Consider the following 23,639-nt stretch of genomic DNA (forward strand, 5'->3'; position numbering starts at 1 on the left):
ATCTTTTCTTTGACTCAAAGATGACCATGGACAAAAACTACCATTCATCTCTCAGGAGGTCAAAGCACCAATTAGATGCACATTGTGACTTCTGCATGCCTTCGGTTGCTATTGTGTTCCTAACGTTTTGTTAGGAACAAAGACAGGGTGGCAGCAAGTGGACAGCTTGACATTCAAATACCTATTTCATATATAGCCATCGAATGCCCTTTTAGAGGTCAGGATGGTCAGTCTGTTGCAAATTGCTGTTAGTTGTGGTCTGGCGGTCTGGTCAGTGTGTCACACATTAGACAGACCACGGGAGTGTCCTGTTTTGAAAGACTAAAGCATTTGAATTATTTCGCTTTAACCTCAAAATGAATGACTAAATGCCTACAGTTTAAGGAAACAGATTTCATTCAAGTCTTGTGTTTTAAAACAAGCTTTAGTGTTGAGAAATGCCTGGCTGAAAGACGAAACAGGTGACAGGCCTCAAACTTAAGCACCCTTCATGAACAGTATGGTTCTTAATGTCAGCACAGTTGCAAATAGTTTATTGTTTCATTGACCACTTTACAACCTCATTACTCAGCTGGAGTCTGGCTTTACAGAATCAAAGCTTAGGCACAAAACAAAAGGGTTGCTGACATTCAATTTTACCTTCTAATAAAAGCTTCAGAGTGTATGGACCTGAGTGCAGACAGATTCTCAGGACCTCCGAGCACCTCTTTAATCAACGATAACAATACAGCTGGAATTTCATATACCATTTCAGCAGCAGACCGGTAACACTTGGAAAGAAGCCAGAGTTAGGACCACAGGGAGAGAGAAATACTGTGATTCTATGAGCGTTATCCATAGGAGAGTTGCATGTATCAGATATGGCATTCAAGAAGTAAGAACAAACTTTTCACAAAAGTAAGAAGATAAAAAATATAAAAAATAAAGATAAAAAGATAAAAAATATATAGTGAATTTCATATCTTACAGTAATTTTGCTTAGTAGTTATACACACAGTAGTTATACACACTCCAAAATTCTTAGTTTAAAATAACAAAATTGGTATGTCCTTGTATTGTAAAACATGCTAAAAATGTCACCAGATGGAAACTGCTTTTTTTGTAGACAGTCGACACTGAGCGTGGGCTATATTATTGAGTGATATGGTCTGGGAACGTACTCAGACAGTGGAAGCCATGCCTAAATTGGGATGAGGGAAACATAAGGTCTACAGATGTGAAGGTGATCAGATTACCTCTGCTTAATACTCACCTGTAATGCATTTTAACTGACACATGACCTTGAAGGCATCAAGAAGACCTGGAAGAGTGTAGAAGAGAAGAAACAAAGGTAAGAACTGCAGGAGGTCTTTGTATAAATATGAAGAATAAAATGGGCAGTAGCCCAGTGTAAATTTGGCAAAGATGTAAAAAAAAAAAAATGTGCTAATTAAATTTGTGTTACAGAATCACACCACAAAGAGGTTGAGAAAAGTGAGAAGAAGTGATGTTCAGTTATTATGTTCAGGAATGGAACCACAGCCAAACTCTCCTCAGAAAAGTAATAAAATAGTCTGTTCTTACTGCAGTTTCCCCCTTTTTTTCCATCTCATAGGTATGGACACATCCCTCATAAGAAATGAGAACACAGCAGAAATTAGTTGCATTACCCGGTATTTTTGTCTTTTTGTAAAGAGATAATTAAATAAATGTTGATAGAGATGGGAGAGGTTTGTATTCTCTGCTTTGTTGCTCCCTTCTGGTCCTCATCAGAGAGGGAGGAAAAACAGAAGAAATAATTTCCATGTTTTAATAAAAGCCAGTCAAGTCACTAGAAAATTCAAATAACTGTAAAAATGAACACTAAATAGATTTTAACTGGGAACATATATGGAAATCAAAACTAGTGACATTTAATGCTATGCAATATTATTATTTTACCTGTCAAGTAACATGAGCAGCTTGGTTTTACATCTGAAGTAGTATTTCAGACCTGTTCTGACTAGCTTCTCTACTATCTTCACACCAGCTTGGTTTGAGAAAAGCATCGCCATGTGTTGTCTTTGCATATTCCTTTTCTTCTTTTTTTCCACCATGTGCTTTCCTGGGAAAGGGTAGAAAATGACGTCACTGTAGGGCTGGTCTGTAGTTTATTAGTCAGCGCGAAGTGCCAGGTTAGAGCTCAGACAAGGCTCTGTCCGGCCAGCTCAACTCAACTTAACCACCACAATTCTTCAGAGGGATGTCTTTCCTATAAGTTTAACAAACTGAGGCATTTACCCAAGTTCTACAACTTTTAACTATCTTAATTACTCTTTGCTTACTTTTAACCAGTCTTTAAAGGTCTCTTGTTTGAGGATAAGTAGTGCGCGACACTTTTAGAGAAGACAGGCGCGTAGTGAAACATCCAAATTTGGATTATAGTTTCTGTTTCTCGTCTTTCAGTTGAGAAAACCCGACTCGTGATGGTTGTCCTGTCACTTAGGTTACTAATGGTAGGAGTTGTAGTAAGTCTGACTTCAGCTCTTCTGGTAAGTGTTAATGATTTACTGTTTATGCACGTAAAGTTGTATGGAAAGTAATCTTTAAGTGAAAGCTCGCGGGAGATGTTTGAGGCGTGACAGTCGCCCTCCCGCTTTAGAAACGATTCGAATTCAAATAAATTTGACTTAAATTTAAGCCGGTTTTAAGAATATCTATACCAGTATGTTGAGTTAATTCTGTGTATTCGTATTATGCAGAGTACTTAGAGAAAACGTATCAACCAAACACTAGAGAGTTTTTGGAGAGTGTTCCCAGCTGTCAAACCAATAGCCAAACTGTCTGAAAGTTGGCATGACAGAAAACACGTGAAATATGGCAAGCTGTTTTAATATTTATTCCTTTAAACTAACAAGTTCAGAAGTAACTTTGATTAAATACTAGTACTTTTCATACTTTGTAATTACTAGGCCTACTTGTAATTATTTGATAGTGACACATAATTTTATTGTTACAGATAATATAATTTTACACTTTTCCATAGATTTCTTTGTGCGACTGTGGTTCAGATATCGACTATTCACAGCTTACTATGTATTTCAGTTGGTGCTGGTAGGCCTACCTAGTGTTATTATCATCTATTTATTAATAGCCTATTTCTTAGTTACCAGTTTTAATTTTACTAAAACTACATTTTTAATTTGACAAAAACTATGAATTATCCATTCTAAATAGTAACTAGTTACATAAGAAATGTTACTAGTAGCCTAACAACTGGAATGGGATACTAATGTCACATAAATAGGTAAGAATATTTAATATGTTTCAGAAAAGCTGAAATAGATATTAGTAACAATTTGGATGTTAGTAGTAATAAAAAGTACAAGTAGCTTACCTAATGAATAGATACAATTAAAAAAAGATAGGTACTAGCAACAGTTGGAAGTGAATAATTAATATCCGAACCACAGTAACAATAACAATAGAAAAGATGCTTATTCCTTTGCTACTGGTCACTGTATTGTTTCATCCTAGAAATTAAAATAATGGTACAATAAAAATAGATACTTAAAAAAAAAAAAAAAAAGGAATACATGTAAAAACGGCTTGCCACAAATGAAATTGAAAGTTAAATGTCAGATTTGGATATCCCCCTTGATATCCTCTGTTTCTACCAATGGTACTTTCTCAGCTGTTTTGTAAATGTCTTGGCTGCATGTTTAATGCATTGTTTCTTTATCTCTTTGTTCTCTTTTTCTTTCAGGCTGGTGAAATTATAGACAAAGAAGGTAAAGTATACAGCCTTGTGGTCCTCAAACTTTTCTGCTATCATTGTGCTCTTTTTGTTTCTTAAACTTTTCTTTTTTTTCGGGGTGAAAAAGTCATTTTATAACTTTTGATGCTTCATTAATAATTTATGTAGACAGCTGCAAAGTGCAAACTAAAGCCACACTCTGTCAAGTCATGTGGGGTTTAACTGTTATCACCTGCATCTTCTCATCATAATGTTTAATGACAAATATTTTAATCAGAAAATTAATCAGAACTGTTTAACAGTCAGTACAGGAAAAGCCCTAAAGTTACCATAAGAGATGATGCAAGTCAATCTCTAAAGAACCTTTAACAGACTTTAAAACTTATAATAATAGTCTGTTAATCAAGGTTGGGAAAGACAAGCAAATTTCATAGGATAATACATTGTTTAGTCAGCTACACTTATAATAAACGTTTCTCTCTGTTTTTAATGAATGATTGGGGAACTTTAAAAAGTTAATTCTACGCTGTAAAAACGCACACTTGATCCCATAAATTTTTAAGTAAAATTAAAGTAGTGTCAAAGTCTCAACCTGCAGAGTTCATTGCAACTCAATTCAACCACTTTGAATTTAATGACTGATGTACAGTAATAAATCATGTTGAAATTGGCAACTTGTTAAATCTAATAGTAGTAAATGACATTTAATATTTTTAAATGAGCAGCATTTTTATGTCTTATATATATAACCTAGTTTGGATGTTTATTCAATTAGATGTGAATTGTTGAATGAATTGTTTTATTTTTGTATATGCCCACAAACAGTTTTATTTCCTGCTATAGCCAAAACTACCATAACAAATTGAATTGCAAGGCTAAGAGTTTTTGGCTCCTGCACATTTTTCTATTTGAAATTTTTTCTTCATGCAAACCAACATTCATATGTCATGACACATTAGTAACATGCTTTGAAATGTACGAAGCAGTTTAATAGCAATAAACAGACATCCAGTAGACATCGTAACCACAAATGGCTAATTTTCTTATTACAAAATTTATTTTGGCATTTTTTTATTATTCAAAATGGACCCATTAGAGCAATTCTTTCTCCCACAGGCATGTGGTTACATTAAAACTGAGATGTGATTTTTCTTTCTCATTCCTTTTTTTTTTTTAATTCTACATGTTTGTCTTATGTTTATCAGACTTGTTGAAGATCCGTCTGAAAGAGTATGGCCTCATTACTCCCATCAGTACCGACGCAGAGGGACACTACCTCTCGCATCTTCTCTCGGCCAATCACAAGCAGCGTGTTAAGCGTGAGGTTTTGGAAGGGTCAGCTCAAGCTGTAGACAGGCTGTTCTTTAACATCACTGTCTTTGGCAAGGAATTCCACCTCCGACTACATCCCAACCAAAGATTAGTGGCTCCAGGAGCCATGGTGGAATGGCATGATGAGATCGAAATAGCTGGGAATGCAACTGAGAATGGAACCCACTCAGAGAGAATACTTCGAAGGGAGCTGCTGAAAACAGACTGCACTTTTATAGGGGACATCACGGATGTGCCTGGAGCTTCTGTCGCCATTAACAACTGTGATGGACTGGTGAGTGTTGTTTCCTTTCCTAGTATACTACTTTTGAAATGAACTTAACAAGCAGGGCCTGGCGCAAATGTAACAGAAACTGCAACAGCCTAAGGTTTGTGTAGTTAATATAATGGCTTACAAGCTATTTTGGCCTATTTTCAAACTTGATAATGCCAATGCAGTTCGGTTTCTTAACTTATATGCAAATCCACACTGGCATTGAGTGGTGAGTCATTCCTTTCCAAACCTGCAGGGAACCTGCTTCTATGGCAATCATTTTTTTCCACCCAGAATATTTGCAGTTTGCTTTATGTTTCACATTTTCTTTATTTAAAGGGACAGCTCACCCCCTCACTCCTTCGTCTACTAACTCTCATGGCTCTCCAAATTCATAGTCAATATAAATAAGCCATTATTCATTTTAATTTTTTGGCTGGTAATCAATAAATGGCCAATATTAAAGTTTTATGTTAATTAAACATTTATTTTCTAAATAAAAGTAAAAACTAAAAGAAATAATTTACAAAGATTTAGACACCACAACATTACAATGTACAGTATGAAGTATTCATTTTGAGTTTTTCAGAATAATAAACATTTATATTGTATTTTCCCCCCATACCACCAAATAGACTGTGACTAATGGCTTTCAAGCTCCAAAAAAATTAAAATAGCAGGCCATATGAGTCATTTATTATATCACAAGCCCTCTAAAGGAATCCAATAGCTTTGTGTGAGTAATGGTCTTAAATGTAAATAATTCATTGAAAATGAAAGGTTGTTCATTCCCCTTTCAGCAGATGCTGTGGTGAGGGTTGTGCTAATCCACTCACCTGCCAGTTTTAAAGTCAGATCATTCAGGGAAATTTTGCATTGTACTGTGTGTATTTTGGCCTTTCTACTTTCTCACAAAAGAATATGCGAGCTTGAGGCGGGTGTCCAGAGTGATAGTGGAGTTGAGTGAACTGAGGGTCACCCCAGGAAGCTGACAAATAGGATGAAGCTGCTCTCCACAGGGCCTGTCCAACATCAGAGGAAAGCTTTACTCTTCAACACTAAATAGAGAGGTCAAATTGGGAAATCGATTTTGCATAGACTTCCAAAGAGTTTACGCAGACAAGCATGGGCAAAGTGGGAAAATATGTTTTTTTTTTGGAATCAAGCGATGACAGTCTCTCTTTAGAATTAAGTGGAATGTTTCAGCTTCTACAAATGGACTTTTGAGATACACCAATGACCTATGAAAACTAAACCAAAACAAAACATTGCCAAAAAAAAAAAAAAAAAAATCAGTTGTTACTATTAGTAGCATTTTGAGTGGATGCTTTATTCTTTTTTTAAAATCAAAGAAATAGAAATTCAGATCTTAATAGGACTGCAACTGGGAAGTTTGAAAAGAAACATTAATGTTGCAGTCTTTTATTTCTAATGACCTCCTCAGCTAAAAATAAATAAATAAAAATACTTTTTTCCAGACTGATTCAAATTCAGTCTTTTTGAATGATTGAATGATTCATTAAAAGAAAGACTCATAAAGGTCATCAGACTACTCTCACTACGTGCTGTATGTTTGTTATTGCTTGTAGCCTGCAACTCAATTGAAAGTTGTGTTTTGATTGCAGCCCACAAAGGCCACTGAATAGAAATACTTTTTTTCTCACTTGACATTATTGTGATTCAGATTCAGTATCTCCTCTGACTGATTCAGTGAAGGATTCATCAGACTGAGTAGAACTGCATGTTAATTTGATTGTGCATACTGTGAGACAAGCGGAACTATTCTATTTTAAGTGACTTCGTTAGACGTTTCCCTTCAGCTATGAATGTTTAAATTGTCTTAGAATGACATCAGTACTATTGTGTGACCTTTAAAACCTTGACTGTGTATTTCATTGCCACTTTCTTGAGTAATGGATCAAATGCTTATGTGGACACCAAGATATGTTTCCATGGTCTTAATTACAGCCACCATGGCTCTTGAAGTCTTCACATGTAGCGCGTGAAGTAGATATTTCCTTTCTGAGCTGAGAGGTTGTGGGGGATGGAGGGATGATTTTAGCTGGGCAAGGAGGAGGAGGAGTGGGAGGCTCACTTACATGACACAGGCATGTTTCAGGCTTGTGAACATTCCTCTGAAAGTGGAGAAAAGTGAATGGTTCTGTTTCTGCTTAGCAACTCAACAAGGTCTCGGAATGTCAGAAGAAATACTTTGGTTGAAATATCAAAGATCCAAGCCATTGTCCATTCCCTTTCCACTAGGGACCAAAACAGGGTCAGCAGTCAGAGCTTTCCCAAAGCAATGGGAATTATCCTCTGCTAATCTACAGCCCTGTGTCACTCATAGCTTGGCCTCTTTAAGGCATACTGCTATATTCTGTGGCCAGGGTGTTGAATGAGGCTCCTTGCTCATTGATGATCAGAGCTGGCTGTGCTACTGAACTCCTGGCTGAGCTTCACACAGGAGGCTGGCTCTGAGCCAGAACTTCATCCCCAACGCACCTTTGTGTGGAGAATAATGACATTAATGGTCAGAGGAGTCTGTGTTCTTCTGCCCACACTGCCAGTAACAATCTAACATGTTCACAGACTTTTTCAGATGCACTTCACTGCTGAGATGACTTTGAACTTCTCAGTTTTTTTTCCCATCATGTCTTGAATTCCTCTAAGAGTTCTGGTTGTAGCACTGTTCTAAGACCTAGTGAGCTGACGAACAGTGATTTGAATCGCTCTGCTGTACATAGACAACAAGAAGCAACTAACAAGCATAAATATAAATGACACCCATAATTTTAAAGCAGAACTAAGTAACTTTTTTTACCTTCATAAATAGTTTTCTAAGTCATTACGATGGTTAATTGACTTGTAGTTGTGTGTTTGAGGCGAGCACTAACCCCCTCTGTCTACACCAAAAAACAGCACTTGCCAGTTGAGCTGCACCGACCCGAAACAATCTCGCCTCATGTTCACGTTCACGCGAGAATGACAAAATGCTTTACGGTAATTCAAAAACAATGTATATATTATGACTTTATAAGACAATTTCTAAAATTACCCACCTCCATTGAGATTTCTTGTACTGTATTTGCAAAACTACTGCGCCGGTGAGCGTTGTAGTCTTTGTAGTTCAGAGCTGCGCTTGGAGTATTTACAACAGCGTGATTCACTGAGAGAACCTGTAGGGGGGAGCTTCGCAAATCTTACTGAGGTCCGCTTTAACTAGTGAATAAGTACTTTTCAGTGTTGAATAAATATTCAGCAGTGATACATTAAATTGATCAAGAGTTAAAGGTGCCCTAGAATTAAAAATTGAATTTTATCTAGGCATAGTTGAATAACAAGAGTTCAGTTCATGGAAATGACATACAGTGAGTCTCAAACTCCATTGTTTCCTCCTTCTTGTATAAATCTCATTTGTTTAAAAGACCTCCGAAGAACAGGCGAATCTCAACATAACACCGACTGTTACGTAACAGTCGGGGTGTACGCCCCCAATATTTGCATACGCCAGCCCATGTTCACGGCATTACACAAGCCAGTATTAATGTCTGGTCCGGCACAGCTGAATCATCAAACTAGGTAAGCAAGCAAGAACAACAGCGAAAAATGGCAGATGGAGCAATAATAACTGACATGATCCATGATAGCATGACATTTTTAGTGATATTTGTAAATTGTCTTTCTAAATGTTTCGTTAGCATGTTGCTAATGTACTGTTAAATGTGGTTAACGTTACCATTGTTTCTTACTGTATTCACGGAGACAAGAGCCGTCGCTATTTTCATTTTTAAACACTTGCAGTCTGTATAATGCACAAACACAACTTCATTCTTTATAAATCTCTTCAACAGTGTAGCATTAGCCGTTAGCCACGGAGCATAGCCTCAAACTCATTCAGAATCAAATGTAAACATCCAAATAAATACAATACTCACATAATCCGATGTATGCATGTAGCATGCATGACGAACACTTTGTAAAGATCCATTTTGAGGGTTATATTAGCTGTGTGAACTTTGTTTATGCTGTTCAAGGCAAGTGCGAGCTCCGTGGGCGGAGAGCACGAGAATTTAAAGGGGCCGCAACATGAATCGGCGCATTTCTAATTATGCCTCAAAATAGGCAGTTAAAAAAAATTTATAAAAAAAAATCTATGGGATATTTTGAGCTGCAACTTCACAGACACATTCAGGGGACACCTTAGACTTATATTACATCTTGTAAAAAAATGTAATAAATTACATTTTGAAGTATATTAACATAATATCGGTTCCTTTAAAATGTACAGTTTTAGCATATTTTTGATCAAATAAATGCACACTTGGTGAATATAAGAGATTTCTTTCAGAAACTTTATTAAATCTCACCGACGTCAAACTTGTGAATGGTAGTCTATGTATATTCATTCAGTCAAGGATTCAAACTGAATCAAACTGGCAACCGCATTTTTGATTTATTCCTGCAGTTATCACAGCCTGGTTAGGATGTATGTTGGTGCTGCAGTTCAGAAAGGAGAACTGTGCAGGTTTTTTTTTTTTTTTTATCAAGTTCACACACAGTGGCTGCACGACCTACATCAAACAGAAGTGCCAGTGACCAAGCAGTGAATGAGACCTGAACTGTCACAAGTGGGTGTACACTGTTTTAAGAGTAAACACATCTCTGCTCTCTGACATCTCTGGCATACCAGTGTGTGTCCCACTCTTTACTCAGTGGATCACTCACTGTGCCTTATTCTTAACGCTCCAGACTCTCACCATCTGTAACTGCCAGGTTTGGGACACAAACTGAAAAATGACAAATAGGATTTGAGCATGAAAATTTAAGGTGGAATTGAACAAGAATGTTTCAACCAAAACAACATGCTTTTTTAACCTTATAACAAAAATTTCTGTTCTTTGTGGCTGCTGCAAAAGTTGTTCAAGAATTGTAGATGCACGTGCACAGAATTCTGTGACCCGTTTAGAAAATGCATAGAACAGTTAGCAGTTAAATACCCATTTTCATCATGTACTCTCAATGAGGTTGTTTCAAACCTGTTTGACTTTATTTTTTCCATGAAGCACAGAAGTAAAGATTCTGAAGACTGTATTGAACCCCCTTTCCATGGCGAAATGAATAGAAAAAATAAAGTGCATAAAAGTGCGCTGTATGACTCATATGTTTTATTGTCATTCATTGATAACCTCCACAGAACTGTTAACTACTCAAAAGAAGAACTTGAGAACTGGATCAGTTAGATTTATGAATGAATCATTCAGACTTTGAGTTTTTATTTGATGGATTGATGGATGTTTTGTTCATGAATCTGACATCTATACTTTTCTAATGAAATCTATTGAGAACTAGGTTGGATGTCAAGATATTATGTGAATAATGAATTCATATTATTCCTTAAATACTGACCCTTTTTATCATGGTTTTGTGACCTTTTTGAAAAGAAAAAAAAAAACTCCTCTTAAAAATAACTCCTTTTGAGCTCCAGAGAAGAAAGAAAGTCATATATGTTTGGAATAACATAAGGATGGATAAATTATGACTGGATTTTCATTGTTGTGGGCATGGCTTGATGTTAGTTGGACAGCTATATTTAGAGTGAGAGAGTGCTTGAAGGAAAGAAAGCAAAGCAAGCTTTCTAAACTATCGTAACTATCAGAAGTTACTGCTTTCCATTGGAAAGAGCAGCATTAGCTTGAGTTTCACTCCTTAACTCTGTTTAAACTCAGGTGAGGCTTTTATTCAGTCCAACACCAGTTTAAACTCAGAAACCATCCTTCTGGGAACACAAACATTCTTCACCAAATATTGGCTGAACTCAGTGACTTCAACTTCAGCATCTCAGCTTGAAATCAGGTAACATTTGGATCATAACAGGCTGTCCTGATCTTAACTGTTACCTCAGTTCTGCTCGTGTTTTTACAGCTAAAGGACTTTAGCCTTGTAAAAGAAACTAAAGCCCCCTTCTATGTTCCTCAATGCACTTAAAATGCACCAAAAAGAATGTTTTTAGAGTGCAAATTAACTGGCAGTAGTCCCAAAATATTTCATAAAGTTCTGTTTTTACTGGCGAGACTTCCATTACGCAAAGCATTATCTAAAGCGACAAAGAAAGGCTGGAGAAAACAGATGCTTCGATATCTGGTTTAGACTCAAATGCCCAATTTACATGTAATAAGCCTCTTGTCCTCTCTCAGAAAGAGAGGCCCTTAGTCCGTCTCCAATATGATTTAAGCATTTGCGAAGACCGGCTGTATATGCTTCAGTTATACAGAAGAGGGCATGTTGGGGATTTAGCATATCCAGAAAAAAAGGTTGCCTTTGATTGAGAAAGAAACCGAGCCAGTTCCTTCCCCCTGAGAAGTGCACCCGTACACAAGAGTTGTATTCACTAATAGTTATTGATGTACTTTGTTGATTCAGCCGAGGACTTGCCTATTGCAGAGGCTTGACCCCTGAGCTGTTTTGGTATATGGTTTGAGGTTGAAGAGGGGAGGTGTTGGAGGATATGCACAGGCAACTTATTTCTTTAGGTCTGCTTCAGGAGAGGCCAGAGTCTAGCAACTCTAGCCCTGTGTGTTTGGCTGCTTTTATTAATTTATTAATATATTTATACATTTTTAATCATGACCAGTTTAAAACCACATTTTCTGTTGTCATTGCTCTGAACAGCTCTTGGGTTTTATTTAGAGTTAGCCATGCGGGTCTTGCCACCACTCAAAGTAGTGGGTAAATGTTTGCTTTCAGTGTTTTTTTTTTTCAGAGCGGCACAAAAAGAAATGAATGATTCTGTTTTGATTCTCATGTTGTATTTTCAAATTGGATTTAAAATGACGTCACATACTATTGCCTTTTCTTTTTACAGAGTTTCTTTTGGGCTTGCCACATACATAAATTTAGTAAAATCATTTGAACATTGGCACATGGTTACTCCAAAAAAATCCCAAAATGAGTTGAATGCCCATTTACTATTCATTCTCTGAGGGAGCAGCAGGTTCATGCAGGGGGATTGTGGAATTGAAAGTGGAGTGGATTTCCAAATTCAAATGCAATTTGAAGATTTTATTGTGATTAAGCTGTTGCTGGGATATTGAAAGTCTACTAAATTGACACCTTGTGTATAATTTGGGCTTTCGAAAATGAGATTTGCATTTTTCCTATACTGTAACGGCGAATATATATGAAGACTTTATTGACTGTGTATTGAAAGCAATTATTGCACAGGCTACTGCACATTTTACAGACACACCCCTAGAATGACAGATTGCACATTTTGAATGGTATTGAGCTGATTCTTCAGCACCAGCAAAGGGTAATATGATATGTGGTATGATGTTTTCAGCTAAATGCTCTTCTTCAGGCTAAATACTGCATGCCCATCATTAAGGAAATTAAAGAACAGTGAGCTGACATGTTGATGTGTGTGTTCTTTTTCCTTTCTTTCCTTCATAGTTTGAGCTGCAACAGTACTTTGTATGGATTTCTTTGCCACTATTTCCTTTATTTACTGGAATTTTGTGAGGCACTGTTCTATGTATGCAACTTTACAATATGTATTGTGATTTAACTACAAATAAATTAGCTGATGTGTGGCATACAGTGCACACTTTGTGATATACAGGTGCTGGTCATATAATTAGAATATAATCAAAAAGTTGATTTATTTCACTAATTCCATTCAAAAAGTGAAACTTGTATATTATATTCATTCATTACACACAGACTGATATATTTCAAATGTTTATTTCTTTTAATTTTGTTGATTATAACTCACAACTAAGGAAAATCCCAAATTCAGTATCTCAGAAAATTACAATATTACTTAAGACCAATACAAAGAAAGGATTTTTAGAAATCTTGGCCAACTGAAAAGTATGAACATGAAATGTATGGGCATGTACAGCACTCAATACTTAGTTGGGGCTCCTTTTGCCTGAATTACTGCAGCAATGCGGCGTGGCATGGAGTCGATCAGTCTGTGGCACTGCTCAGGTGTTATGAGAGCCCAGGTTGCTCTGATAGTGGCCTTCAGCTCTTCTGCATTGTTGGGTCTGGCATATTGCATCTTCCTCTTCACAAAACCCCATAGATTTTCTATGGGGTTAAGGTCAGGGCGAGTTTGCTGGCCAATTACGAACAGGGATACCATGGTCCTTAAACCAGGTACTGGTAACTTTGGCACTGTGTTTGGCACTGTGTCTGTTGTTCAAGAGTGGCTTGACACAAGGAATGCGACAGCTGAAACCCATGTCTTGTATACGTCTGTGCGTGGTGGTTCTTGAAGGACTGACTCCAGCTGCAGTCCACTCTTTGTGAATCTCCCCCACATTTTTGAATGGGTTTTGTTTCACAATCCTCTCCAGGGTGCGGTTATCCCTATTTCTTGTACACTTTTTTCGACCACATCTTTTTGATATTCTAATTATATGATCAGCACCTGTATACACAAAAAATAGTCGCTGTTTGGATTTCAATAGGCACATTCTTAAGAGTCTATGGATGGATCATTATTACAGTGATTATTATTTTTCTAGCATGTTATATGTTTGGCAACATTTTCACACATGAATTGGCACTGACCTTAACCTCGTGTAAGTGTAAGTTTTTGGGATGTGCTGGAGTAGACTTTACAGAGTGCTCACCTCTTGCATTGTCAATACAAGATCTTGACCAAAAACGATTGGAAATAAATGAAAATAAATGATGTGATGTTATTTCCATCAAGAGGTACATCAATTTTTGGTCAAGATGTTGTATTGACAATACAAGAGGTGAGCACTCTGTAAAGTCTCCTTCAGCACATCCCAAAGACTTTCAATGAATTTAAGGTCTGGACTCAAAGGTACCAATTCATGTGTGAAAATGATTCTTCATGCTCTCTGAACAATTCTTTCACAATTTTAACCCTGGTGAATCTTGATATTGTCATCCTGGAATATGGCCATGATACATCTTAATACATGGTTGTTTAAGAAATGAAAAGCTACACACTCCATCTTTAAGGGTTAAAAAAACCGTTGCCAAACATATAACATGCTTTAAACTTAATAATCACTGTAATAATGATCTATATTTATAGATTTCTAAGTATCTAACTATAAATCCAAACAGTGACTTTTTTTTTTTTTTGGCCGGGCAGTGTATGTAGCATTAAAATGTCTAGTAAGTTATTCAATACCAATCATATTATGTAATGGCCAATATGCTAGATAATGGAAATAAGAAAAAGTACTAAAAGTATAGTGTAAATGTGATTATTATGTTAATTTTCCTGAGTACACGTGAAATATTTTTGCTTCAGTCTGTTTATTTTGATTTTCCTTCCTCAAAATACAGAGATTCCTCTTTTCCTCTTTGGGTTAGATGACTTTCACATTTTTCTCTTTTTTTTTTCTCCCGGCGAAAGAAATTAACTGGTGTAACTTTTTAAAAGTTCCTTTTAAAGGAGGGATGAAAATGGCAGGTAATGATGACGAAGGTTTACACACATTTCTAAACCAAACACACCTTTAAACAACATGGCGGTTGAAAGGTAGCAGTGTGTCGGTTGAATCCACGCTTTTTTGAAAGTGGCAGTACCTTTTTTTAAATAAAGCACGTTCAGACCGGCTCCTTAAGAAGTTTAGACTGGAGTGCCGTCTTAGAAAACTGGACCCCTTCAGCTGAATCCCATATGTTTGTCTTGGCCCATAGCTGGTGTCTGCTTGGCGGGCGCTGATGCTGGGGATATTAAACTGATGGAACACAGGTCTCTTGATCCCTCTCGAGGGCTGCTATTTAGGTAAAGGCAAGAGGTTCTGTCCATCCACCTCTGATTGTCTGAGCTGCTCTTTGGTCGGTGTAGCTAATGGGGTGGTAATAGAGGTGACTACCTGGTGTCCTCCTTGTTTCTCATTGGCACTGACACCTCAGAGTTGTGTTTAATGTTTTTAACGAGGGCTGGGTGTAAAAATGGGTTTTTGGGAATGGCAGTAGTTCATTGAATGTGATAGGCTTTAATATTTCTCCAACACAGTGTCCAGCCACAGCCTTATAATGTTTATAACTGTTTGCTTTGTATTTCAATTTTCTCTGAAATGGTTTCCTTGGATGCAAAGTACTTGCATATTAATAAAAAATAAAAAATAAAAACACATTTACGAAACAAAATACATATATAAAAATACAAAATATATCACAGTTATTAGCTTGAGGACAACAGTTTTGGTCAAGTGTTGGTCAACTGGACAAGTGGTTCCTTCCTACTAAACATTGGATTTTGTTTTTTAACCTTATTTAGGAGAACAACACAGCTCCTTCTCCTTCTTTCATCTTCCCATTTTCCAAAAGTCTTTTTCAAAAGGTTAATTGGTACTTGGGGTAAGTGATGCCTCAGCCTTTCAATTCTCTGAGACCATGTAAAATCAGAGACTTTGGAGTAATGATAAATGTACTCTTTTGAAAATACCACCTTAGACCAGCAAATATTTCCTGTGGTGCGTCTCAATCAGCTCCAGAGCTTGTGAATCAGTATATCTTGTACATGAATTCGGACACTGGTATAGACAGTAAAGGACGTTGGTTCACTACACATTGGGAAACTTATGACTCTATTTCCGGTGATGTGAAATGTCCTCATTGTACAACATCACTACTGGTATAACAGAAGCAGAGCTGATATCTTTCTGATATTACTTGGAATGTCATTTAACGTACATTATGATAAATTCTTTGCTTGTTACACATATGTGCAACATTTCAGCCGTAAATAAATGATTATATTCAGTACCTGTCTAGCGATTTATGTTTATGCTGAAATATAATAAAATAATGGTTTGTATTTTTTAAAACATCTATTGCGCATTGTTATGTGTAGTGAGTTTCGCGCTTCGGGAGCATAGTGAGCACTGATGCTCCCTGGTTTTCACGGTGCATTGTGGGACTTTTTAGGGAGCGAACGTGTCAGTGCCCTGGAAGGATTTTGCGATTGAGACAGCCATTAAAATGGCTGACTCCCTGATCAGTGCCCTGACTACTGTACTAGGGAGCTGATTGAGACGAACCCCTGGTTAGGGCTGGTTTGGTGCTGGTATGGTTGGTGGATCACCATGGCTGGTTGATGATGATGCTGGTTGAGCAAGGAAGTCTTGCTAGTTAAACTAGTTAAAGGATTAGTTCACCCAAAAATCAAGATTCTGTCATCATTTACTCACCTTCAAGTTGTTCCAAATCTGTATGAATTTCTTTCTTCCGCTGAACACAAAATAAGATATTTTGAAGAATGTCTGTAACCAAACAATTGACGTGACCCCATTGACTTCCATAGTACTTTTTGTGCATACTATGGAAGTCAGTGGTGTTCATCAACGGTTACCCATATTGTTCAAAATATCTTCTTTTGTGTTCAGCAAAGGAAAGAAATTCATACAGATTTATACATTTTAAGAAGTTTGGTGTGGACACCAGCAACAACTATGCTGGCCTTTTCAGTTACACTTAACACTTAACAGTGTTAAAGGGATAGTTCACCCAAAAATGAAAATTTGATGTTTATCTGCTTACCCCCAGGGTATCCAAGATGTAGGTGACTTTGTTTCTTCAGTAGAACACAAATTATGATTTTTAACTACAACCGTTGCTATCTGTCAGTCTTATAATACATGTCAATGGTAACACAATTTATAAGAGTCAAAAAATATGCATAGACAAATCCAAATTAAACCCTGCGGCTCGTGACGACACACTGATGTCCTATCAGTATTTATATAATTTTTTTACTTCTAATACACCACTATCCAACTGTGTTCAGCATTCGCTTAGTGAGGTCTGATCGCGCTCTGACAACGGCAGTGATGTCTAGCACTCATTGAAGTCAGAGCCGTTGAAAAATATACATATTTAACGGCTCTGTTTGAAGTATAAGCGCGAGACATCGTTTCCGCTGTCAGAGCGCGATCAGACCTCACTAAACGAATGCTGAACGCAGTTGGACATAGTGGTGTATTAGAGGTAAAAAATTATATAAATACTGTTCGGTTTCTCGCACAAACCAATCGTTTTGTGTCTTAGGACATCAATGTGCCGTCATGAGCCGCAGGGTTTAATTTGGATTTGTCTGTGCATATTTTTTGACTCTTATAAATTGTGTTACCATTGACAAGCTTTATACCACTGACAGACTGCAACGGTTGTAGTTAAAAATCATAATTTGTGTTCTACTGAAGAAACAAAGTCACCTACCTCCTGGATGCCCTGGGGGTAAGCAGATAAACATCAAATTTTCATTCATTCAACTATCCCTTTAACTATCACTGAGAGGCATATTGTGGAGAATTTGCTCTTTAAAAAAAAAAAAAAAAAACATTTCACAAACCATTTCTCCAAAGGTTTGGAAACTTTCTATAGGCAAAAAGCACAATATCAGCATAAATCATTATTTTTTGCCTTAAGGCCCTGGTATACTTACTATACCCCATAGCGAGGAATGGAAAAGAACTTCGCCATGAGTACATTGGGTCCTTTAAGCGACTTGCAATTATCATTGAAAAAAAGCTATAATAATTTTTACATTTATATACATTAATATATACATATACTTACATGCCTTTTGGACAGCTGTGATGCCTGATTACTAGATTTAACTTGACCCAAGATAATTTTTTGATTATTATTGGATAACCATTAGCTTTACTGATTGATTGCCAGTTAAGGTTAGTGCACAACAGACCAATTAGAGCACAGTTTAGAGTTTGATTTGAGTATTTGTCTATATTGGCATCCACACAAAGGCAGTAGCATTTCACATGGTTAAACAGCAGCTGAGAACAGTGTTCTGTTACACTCAACTGGTCTCCTTGCAGATCCTTTTGCTTTCCTTGTACAAAAAGCAAAAAGCACAATATCAGCATAAATCATTATTTTTTGCCTTAAGGCCCTGGTATACTTCATGCTAACATATTCATCTAACCGCCTCTCTTAGCAGCATGGGTGGTGTCAGGATATTTGCTAACAGTATACCACTGCTCACATATTTCAAACTTGTTTTTACCCCATAGCGAGGAATGGAAAAGAACTTCGCCATGAGTACATTGGGTCCTTTAAGCGACTTGCAATTATCATTGAAAAAAAGCAATAATAATTTTTACATTTATATACATTAATATATACATATACTTACATGCTTTTTGGACAGCTGTGATGCCTGATTACTAGATTTAACTTGACCCAAGATAATTTTTTGATTATTATTGGATAACCATTAGCTTTACCGATTGATTGCCAGTTAAGGTTAGTGCACAACAGACCAATTAGAGCACAGTTTAGAGTTTGATTTGAGTATTTGTCTATATTGGCATCCACACAAAGGCAGTAGCATTTCACATGGTTAAACAGCAGCTGAGAACAGTGTTCTGTTACACTCAACTGGTCTCCTTGCAGATCCTTTTGCTTTCCTTGTACACTTTAGGACTGCAGATTCATTAAGGAATTATTCCTGCAATAAATGGACATTAATTTACTTTTATTTTACGTGTTTAAATCCTCAGTGAAATACTGTGCAAAGATACTCCCAATCCACAAGTCAAACAGTTTGTCAGTGGCTCAGGTGGTTGGTGCAGAGACCTGTGGGTCTTCAGGGAAGAATCATGGGTGTGGAACGTATATGTTTGATGCATACTGATTCTGTATTCAAGCACAGGCATTGCACGGTCTGTTCACTTGCCTCGGGCAGTCTGAATGAAACTGGGTATGATTTTCATCTAGGTTATTGTGACTGATGGGTGCAGATCAATTCACATGGTGCAGTTGTGCAGCTTTATAAATCAGTAATACGTCGGTTGCATTGTAAAATGTACTATACGCAAAAACTGACCCTTGAAGCATAGAGCTCTTTGGAAATGGATGCAGGCAGCAGGCACAGAGAAAGTTAAACCGTGTCTTTTTGAGTGCACAGGATGGTGCTGAGAAGAGGTAGCCAGGTTATGACTAGGAAAGAGTGGACTGAGAGAAAGAGAGAGTGCTAGTCTTTCAGCACATTCCAAAGCACGGCCTCTGAGAGGCTGTTCTGTGTCCAGGAGGCTGGCTCTGGGGCTGGAGGTGAAACTGTGAGGCTGTTCAGAAGAGCAGTGAGGTCGGTCCTTACACACACACTTGAAGTACTGTACATTCGAACACTCACCCAATCACGTGCACATAGCCAAATACGCAGTTGAGCATATGGATGAACTCCCACTACAGAAGTGAGTACATTTAAAAGGATGATCACATATTGCAAGTCAAGATGGTTTGGCGTCTTCATGATGTCAGTATGATTTGTAGTGACTTGGCTACATGCTCCCATTCATTTGTATACAAGTTGAAACACACAGAATGCAGTAATATACTGGTGAAAATGCTTCTATTTTGCACTTTTAAAAAAAATATTTATATTTAATTTTTTTTTTTTAACGAGTATACCAAATTAATAGAAAAGTTTAATTAAAAAAAATATTTTTCATTATGTCACACTGTAGGAAGACAATCTGTAGAAAAACAGAAAAGTTATTGGTAATTTGAGCGGTACGGTCCCACATATGGGATTTTTATTTCAGTGCCCCTGGGCGTACGGTCCCACATATGGGATTTCGAACGTTCAGCGACGTCACATAACTGCCAGATTCAAACTGCGCTTTCACGCTTTTACTGTGAGACGGACGCGCGCAGCTCTTGTCATATATCACAGCTATGCAGTGTTTTCAGCCACATAACGTTTCTTTTAAGGTTTCAGACATTTAAATATGCATAAGCACCATTAAAACAATATATTTAGAGTTTATAAAATACACACTAATGTCAGACATCAGTGGAAGGAGCAATAACAATCCATTCATATACAATTTGCTGACATTTATTCATATCAGACACACATAATGGGCCCAAGTAACTATAAAGTTTACTCTATTATTCTTCCAGTTCACCAGCCACTTACTTGCATATATTTCGGGAGAAAATGATGAATTCACCTGCTGTAAATCCGAACTGCGGGGCAAACTAAGATGGCGCCGCCCATCTCGCGTTATAGATCAAGATAAAGATCATTTATAAAGGATTCTAAACGACAAACACACTCCCTTACACATATTTGAGGATCGGAATATCAGATAGTTGATAACATGGAATTTGGAAAGCAAGTTTGTGAATATTTTAAATAAACAAGGAAAAACAAAATAATAGCGATCCACCTGTCATACAGTGTTATTGTGGCTGCGCTCAGCGCTCGTGACACGCATGACGCGTCGCTATGGAAACATTAAAGGCAAACATTCTAAAATAACGGTCGCCTTAAAAAAACTCACTCTGGGGGGACAGTTAGAATATTTTAAACTCACGCTTGAAAGGGTTAATTTTCTGCCAAGAAATGATCTGACACGCATTTCCTATAACCCTGATACACAATGTAATGTAATTCAAAATATGGGTAAAACACCTGTAAGAAATAAAAACAGAATGTAATAACACTGTGGTGAGTTTCTTGCAGACTGTTTTTTTTTTAATTATTTAAAATACTAAACCTCTCTTTAGAGTATATTTAAAGAGGTCATATGGTGTTTTGTTTAACATTTCCTTTCCATTTAGTGTGTAATTTATCTATTTGTACATATATAAGATCTGCAAAGTTAGATCTCCATATCTGTCTAAAATGTCCAGATATTACTTCCACAACCATCTATGTCACAATGTGAAATATTATCATAATGCCCACTCAAAGACATATGCAAAGAAAGAAGATGAGGCTTCAGTGAACTGTAGTGTTGTTGCCATGTTGTGGAGATGCTGTGTGTTTAGATGCGAAAGCAGAACCACTTTGTTTGGCCAACCAAAAAAAAAAGGATGAAATTAGGAACCAGCAGTTACGATTTATTTATAATGCTGTTTCTGAGCAGTACAACCCAAAAGTTAGCTTGTGTACAGAACATTTTACAGAGGACAGCTCCCTGAACCTGGTAGAGTACAACGCTGGCTATACACTTAAGTGTTTTTTTTTTTAAACTGTATTTTATGTCACACATAAAGTTGTTATAGTGAAAAAGACAAATGTAACCATTATAACCTAGAATCTGAAAGAAAAGTGAGTTAAAAAAAAAAAAAATTACCAAAATGTTCTTCTCAAGTCGATTCTGGTCTATCTGCTTGATCATCCACATTTTCAGAATCTCTGGCTCGAAGTGATTTGTTAATACCAACAACATTATTAACTGTTTATAATTGCTTTAGAAGCTATGGAAGCTGAAAATTGTTATTATGGTAAGGGGTGTTACATTTCTGACATGCACTTGAGGTGTTTGGCTAGTCACAACACACTGGGCCAGCTGGCCAATCAGATCACTCTGGGCTTTTCAGAAGGAGGGGCTTTGTAGAAATCTGCCAGACAGCCAGACTTTAGACAGACTGGAAATAGAGGTACTGCAATAATGTACAGTCTGTGAAAAAAATTGTATCAAATGACCCCTTTAAATGAGCCCCACTTTGTTAGTTTCTGAACAATTTGGTGTAATAAAACACATAATGCAATAATATACACTTGGTGAAAATTATGATTTTTTTGCCTTTGATTTCATTACATTTTTATATTTATTATAGTTATATTATCATTATGCCAATTTGAGACTGAAAAGGTTAAACTAATAAAGTTTTCTTTTTCATTTTATGTGATATTTTTTTGCTCACAATACTACAACTTTTAGTTTTCATTAGATATTTCTATATTTTCAGGTCTAAATTATCCCCATTTTGTTGATTTCTAATAAGTTTGTGTAATTAAGTATTTCAAACTAATTAAGGAATTTAGTCAGGGGAAATCAGATTAATTTATTGAGTTATGCAGGATAAGAAAACCATGTTTTGTTTACAACTATGTGTGATAATGAGTTTTGTATCCTAAAAGCATTTTTGAATTAAAGATGCCTTTGATATTGAAACGAATAGGGGGCTGAGAAGAAAGCAGAGAGGAAATTCAATCTCCTGATCTTCAATCTCACTGACAAATACAGTACATTAAACATTTAACTCTCTCTGGTGTTTCCATTTGCTATCAAGGCTTACAGAAAATATTTGGTTGTGAATTCAAACACTGGATTGTTTTATCAGCTCAATTCAATGGAATTTTTTATGAGGCTGAAAAATGTATGCTTGCTTAACTCTGAGCAGAAGGAATGTTTGGAGGTGAGGCATCTGTTCTGTACCTGTACATATGTTGTGACTGTTACCATATGTTAGATGAAAAGATAAAAGTAAATAAAGGGGTTGAGGGTTGGGTGATAAATAGAGCATCTGCTCTCCCAACAAGACCATAAGATCTGTTTTGGCAAGGGCCTTGCATTTAGTGGTGAGATTTATTCTAACCAATGACGGTCACCTACATTTATGAACATATTATTTCATTTGTACACTGTCAAATCTGTCTCTCATAGTTATTTATAGATTTATTCTCTAGAAAGGTTCTTGGTCAGATTCAATTTTCTGTTCATTTCTGATAACAGTTGGTCTTCTTTTGTTGTCCCGAAGGCTGGTATGATTCGTACTGATTCTGATGAGTACTTCATTGAGCCTCTGGAGCGAGGAACACAGGAACACGAGGAGAGAGGAAGAGTTCATGTGGTGTATCGTAGGTCTGCAGTATTGCAAGCTCCTTCAGACATCTCCTTGGATTACCACCAGATTGGTACGTACTACTGGATTATTAAAGTCTTGTCTGCTGATTCTAGCTGTGTCCTATTTCCTGTGTTTGCCTTAGGATTAGGGTTTTCCACAGCTTCATGTTGTAGATCTTTAATAATGCTTGATTTATTTGATATTTAATGTCAACACTTTTAAAAATAAAGGTTCCAAAAGGGGGTTTTCACATTTAATGCCATAGAAGAACCATTCTTGGCTCCTCAACTAGTGTTGTCAAATTTTAAAAATGTGACGATACCAGCATTACCCCCTAGCATTTTGAGTGCTGTTGAGCGTATTCTTAAACACCTCTGACTGGCCATTGTGCTCAACAGATATGTCTTTGACTGGCTACAAATGATCATTGTAGGCTACAGTGATCAATGCTTCAAAAACATATGTGACCCTGGACCATAACACTAGTCATGAGGGTAATTTTTATTTTTAAATTTTGAAAATTTTGAAAATGATAAAATAGCTGAATAAATAAGCTTTCAATTGATGTATGGTTTGTTAGGATAGGACAATATTTGACAATCTGGAATCTGAGGGTGCAAAAAAATTTAAATATTGAGAAAATCGCCTTAAATGAAGTCCTTAGCAATGCATATCCACTCACAAAAATACATTTTGTGATATATTTATGGTAGGACATTTACAAAATATCTTCAT

General features: G+C 36.7%; 1 protein-coding gene across 2 annotated transcripts in view; it reads left to right on the forward strand.

The window, feature by feature from the left end:
* Positions 1 to 2,162: 2,162 nt before the first annotated feature.
* adamts3 (ADAM metallopeptidase with thrombospondin type 1 motif, 3) overlaps positions 2,163 to 23,639 on the forward strand; it is a 114,141-nt gene continuing 92,664 nt past the window's right edge. The window contains exons 1-4 of one of the 2 annotated variants that reach the window (XM_048189091.1): positions 2,163 to 2,510; positions 3,725 to 3,749; positions 4,921 to 5,321; positions 22,818 to 22,974. In XM_048189091.1, the coding sequence (XP_048045048.1) occupies positions 2,445 to 2,510; positions 3,725 to 3,749; positions 4,921 to 5,321; positions 22,818 to 22,974 (649 nt within the window). In that variant the 5' untranslated portion in view covers positions 2,163 to 2,444. The remainder of the gene's footprint in view (positions 2,511 to 3,724; positions 3,750 to 4,920; positions 5,322 to 22,817; positions 22,975 to 23,639) is intronic. The other variant, XM_048189092.1, reaches the window with a different exon arrangement.

Source organism: Megalobrama amblycephala, linkage group LG4 (assembly GCF_018812025.1).
Source record: "Megalobrama amblycephala isolate DHTTF-2021 linkage group LG4, ASM1881202v1, whole genome shotgun sequence".
Taxonomy (NCBI): Eukaryota; Metazoa; Chordata; class Actinopteri; order Cypriniformes; family Xenocyprididae; genus Megalobrama; species Megalobrama amblycephala.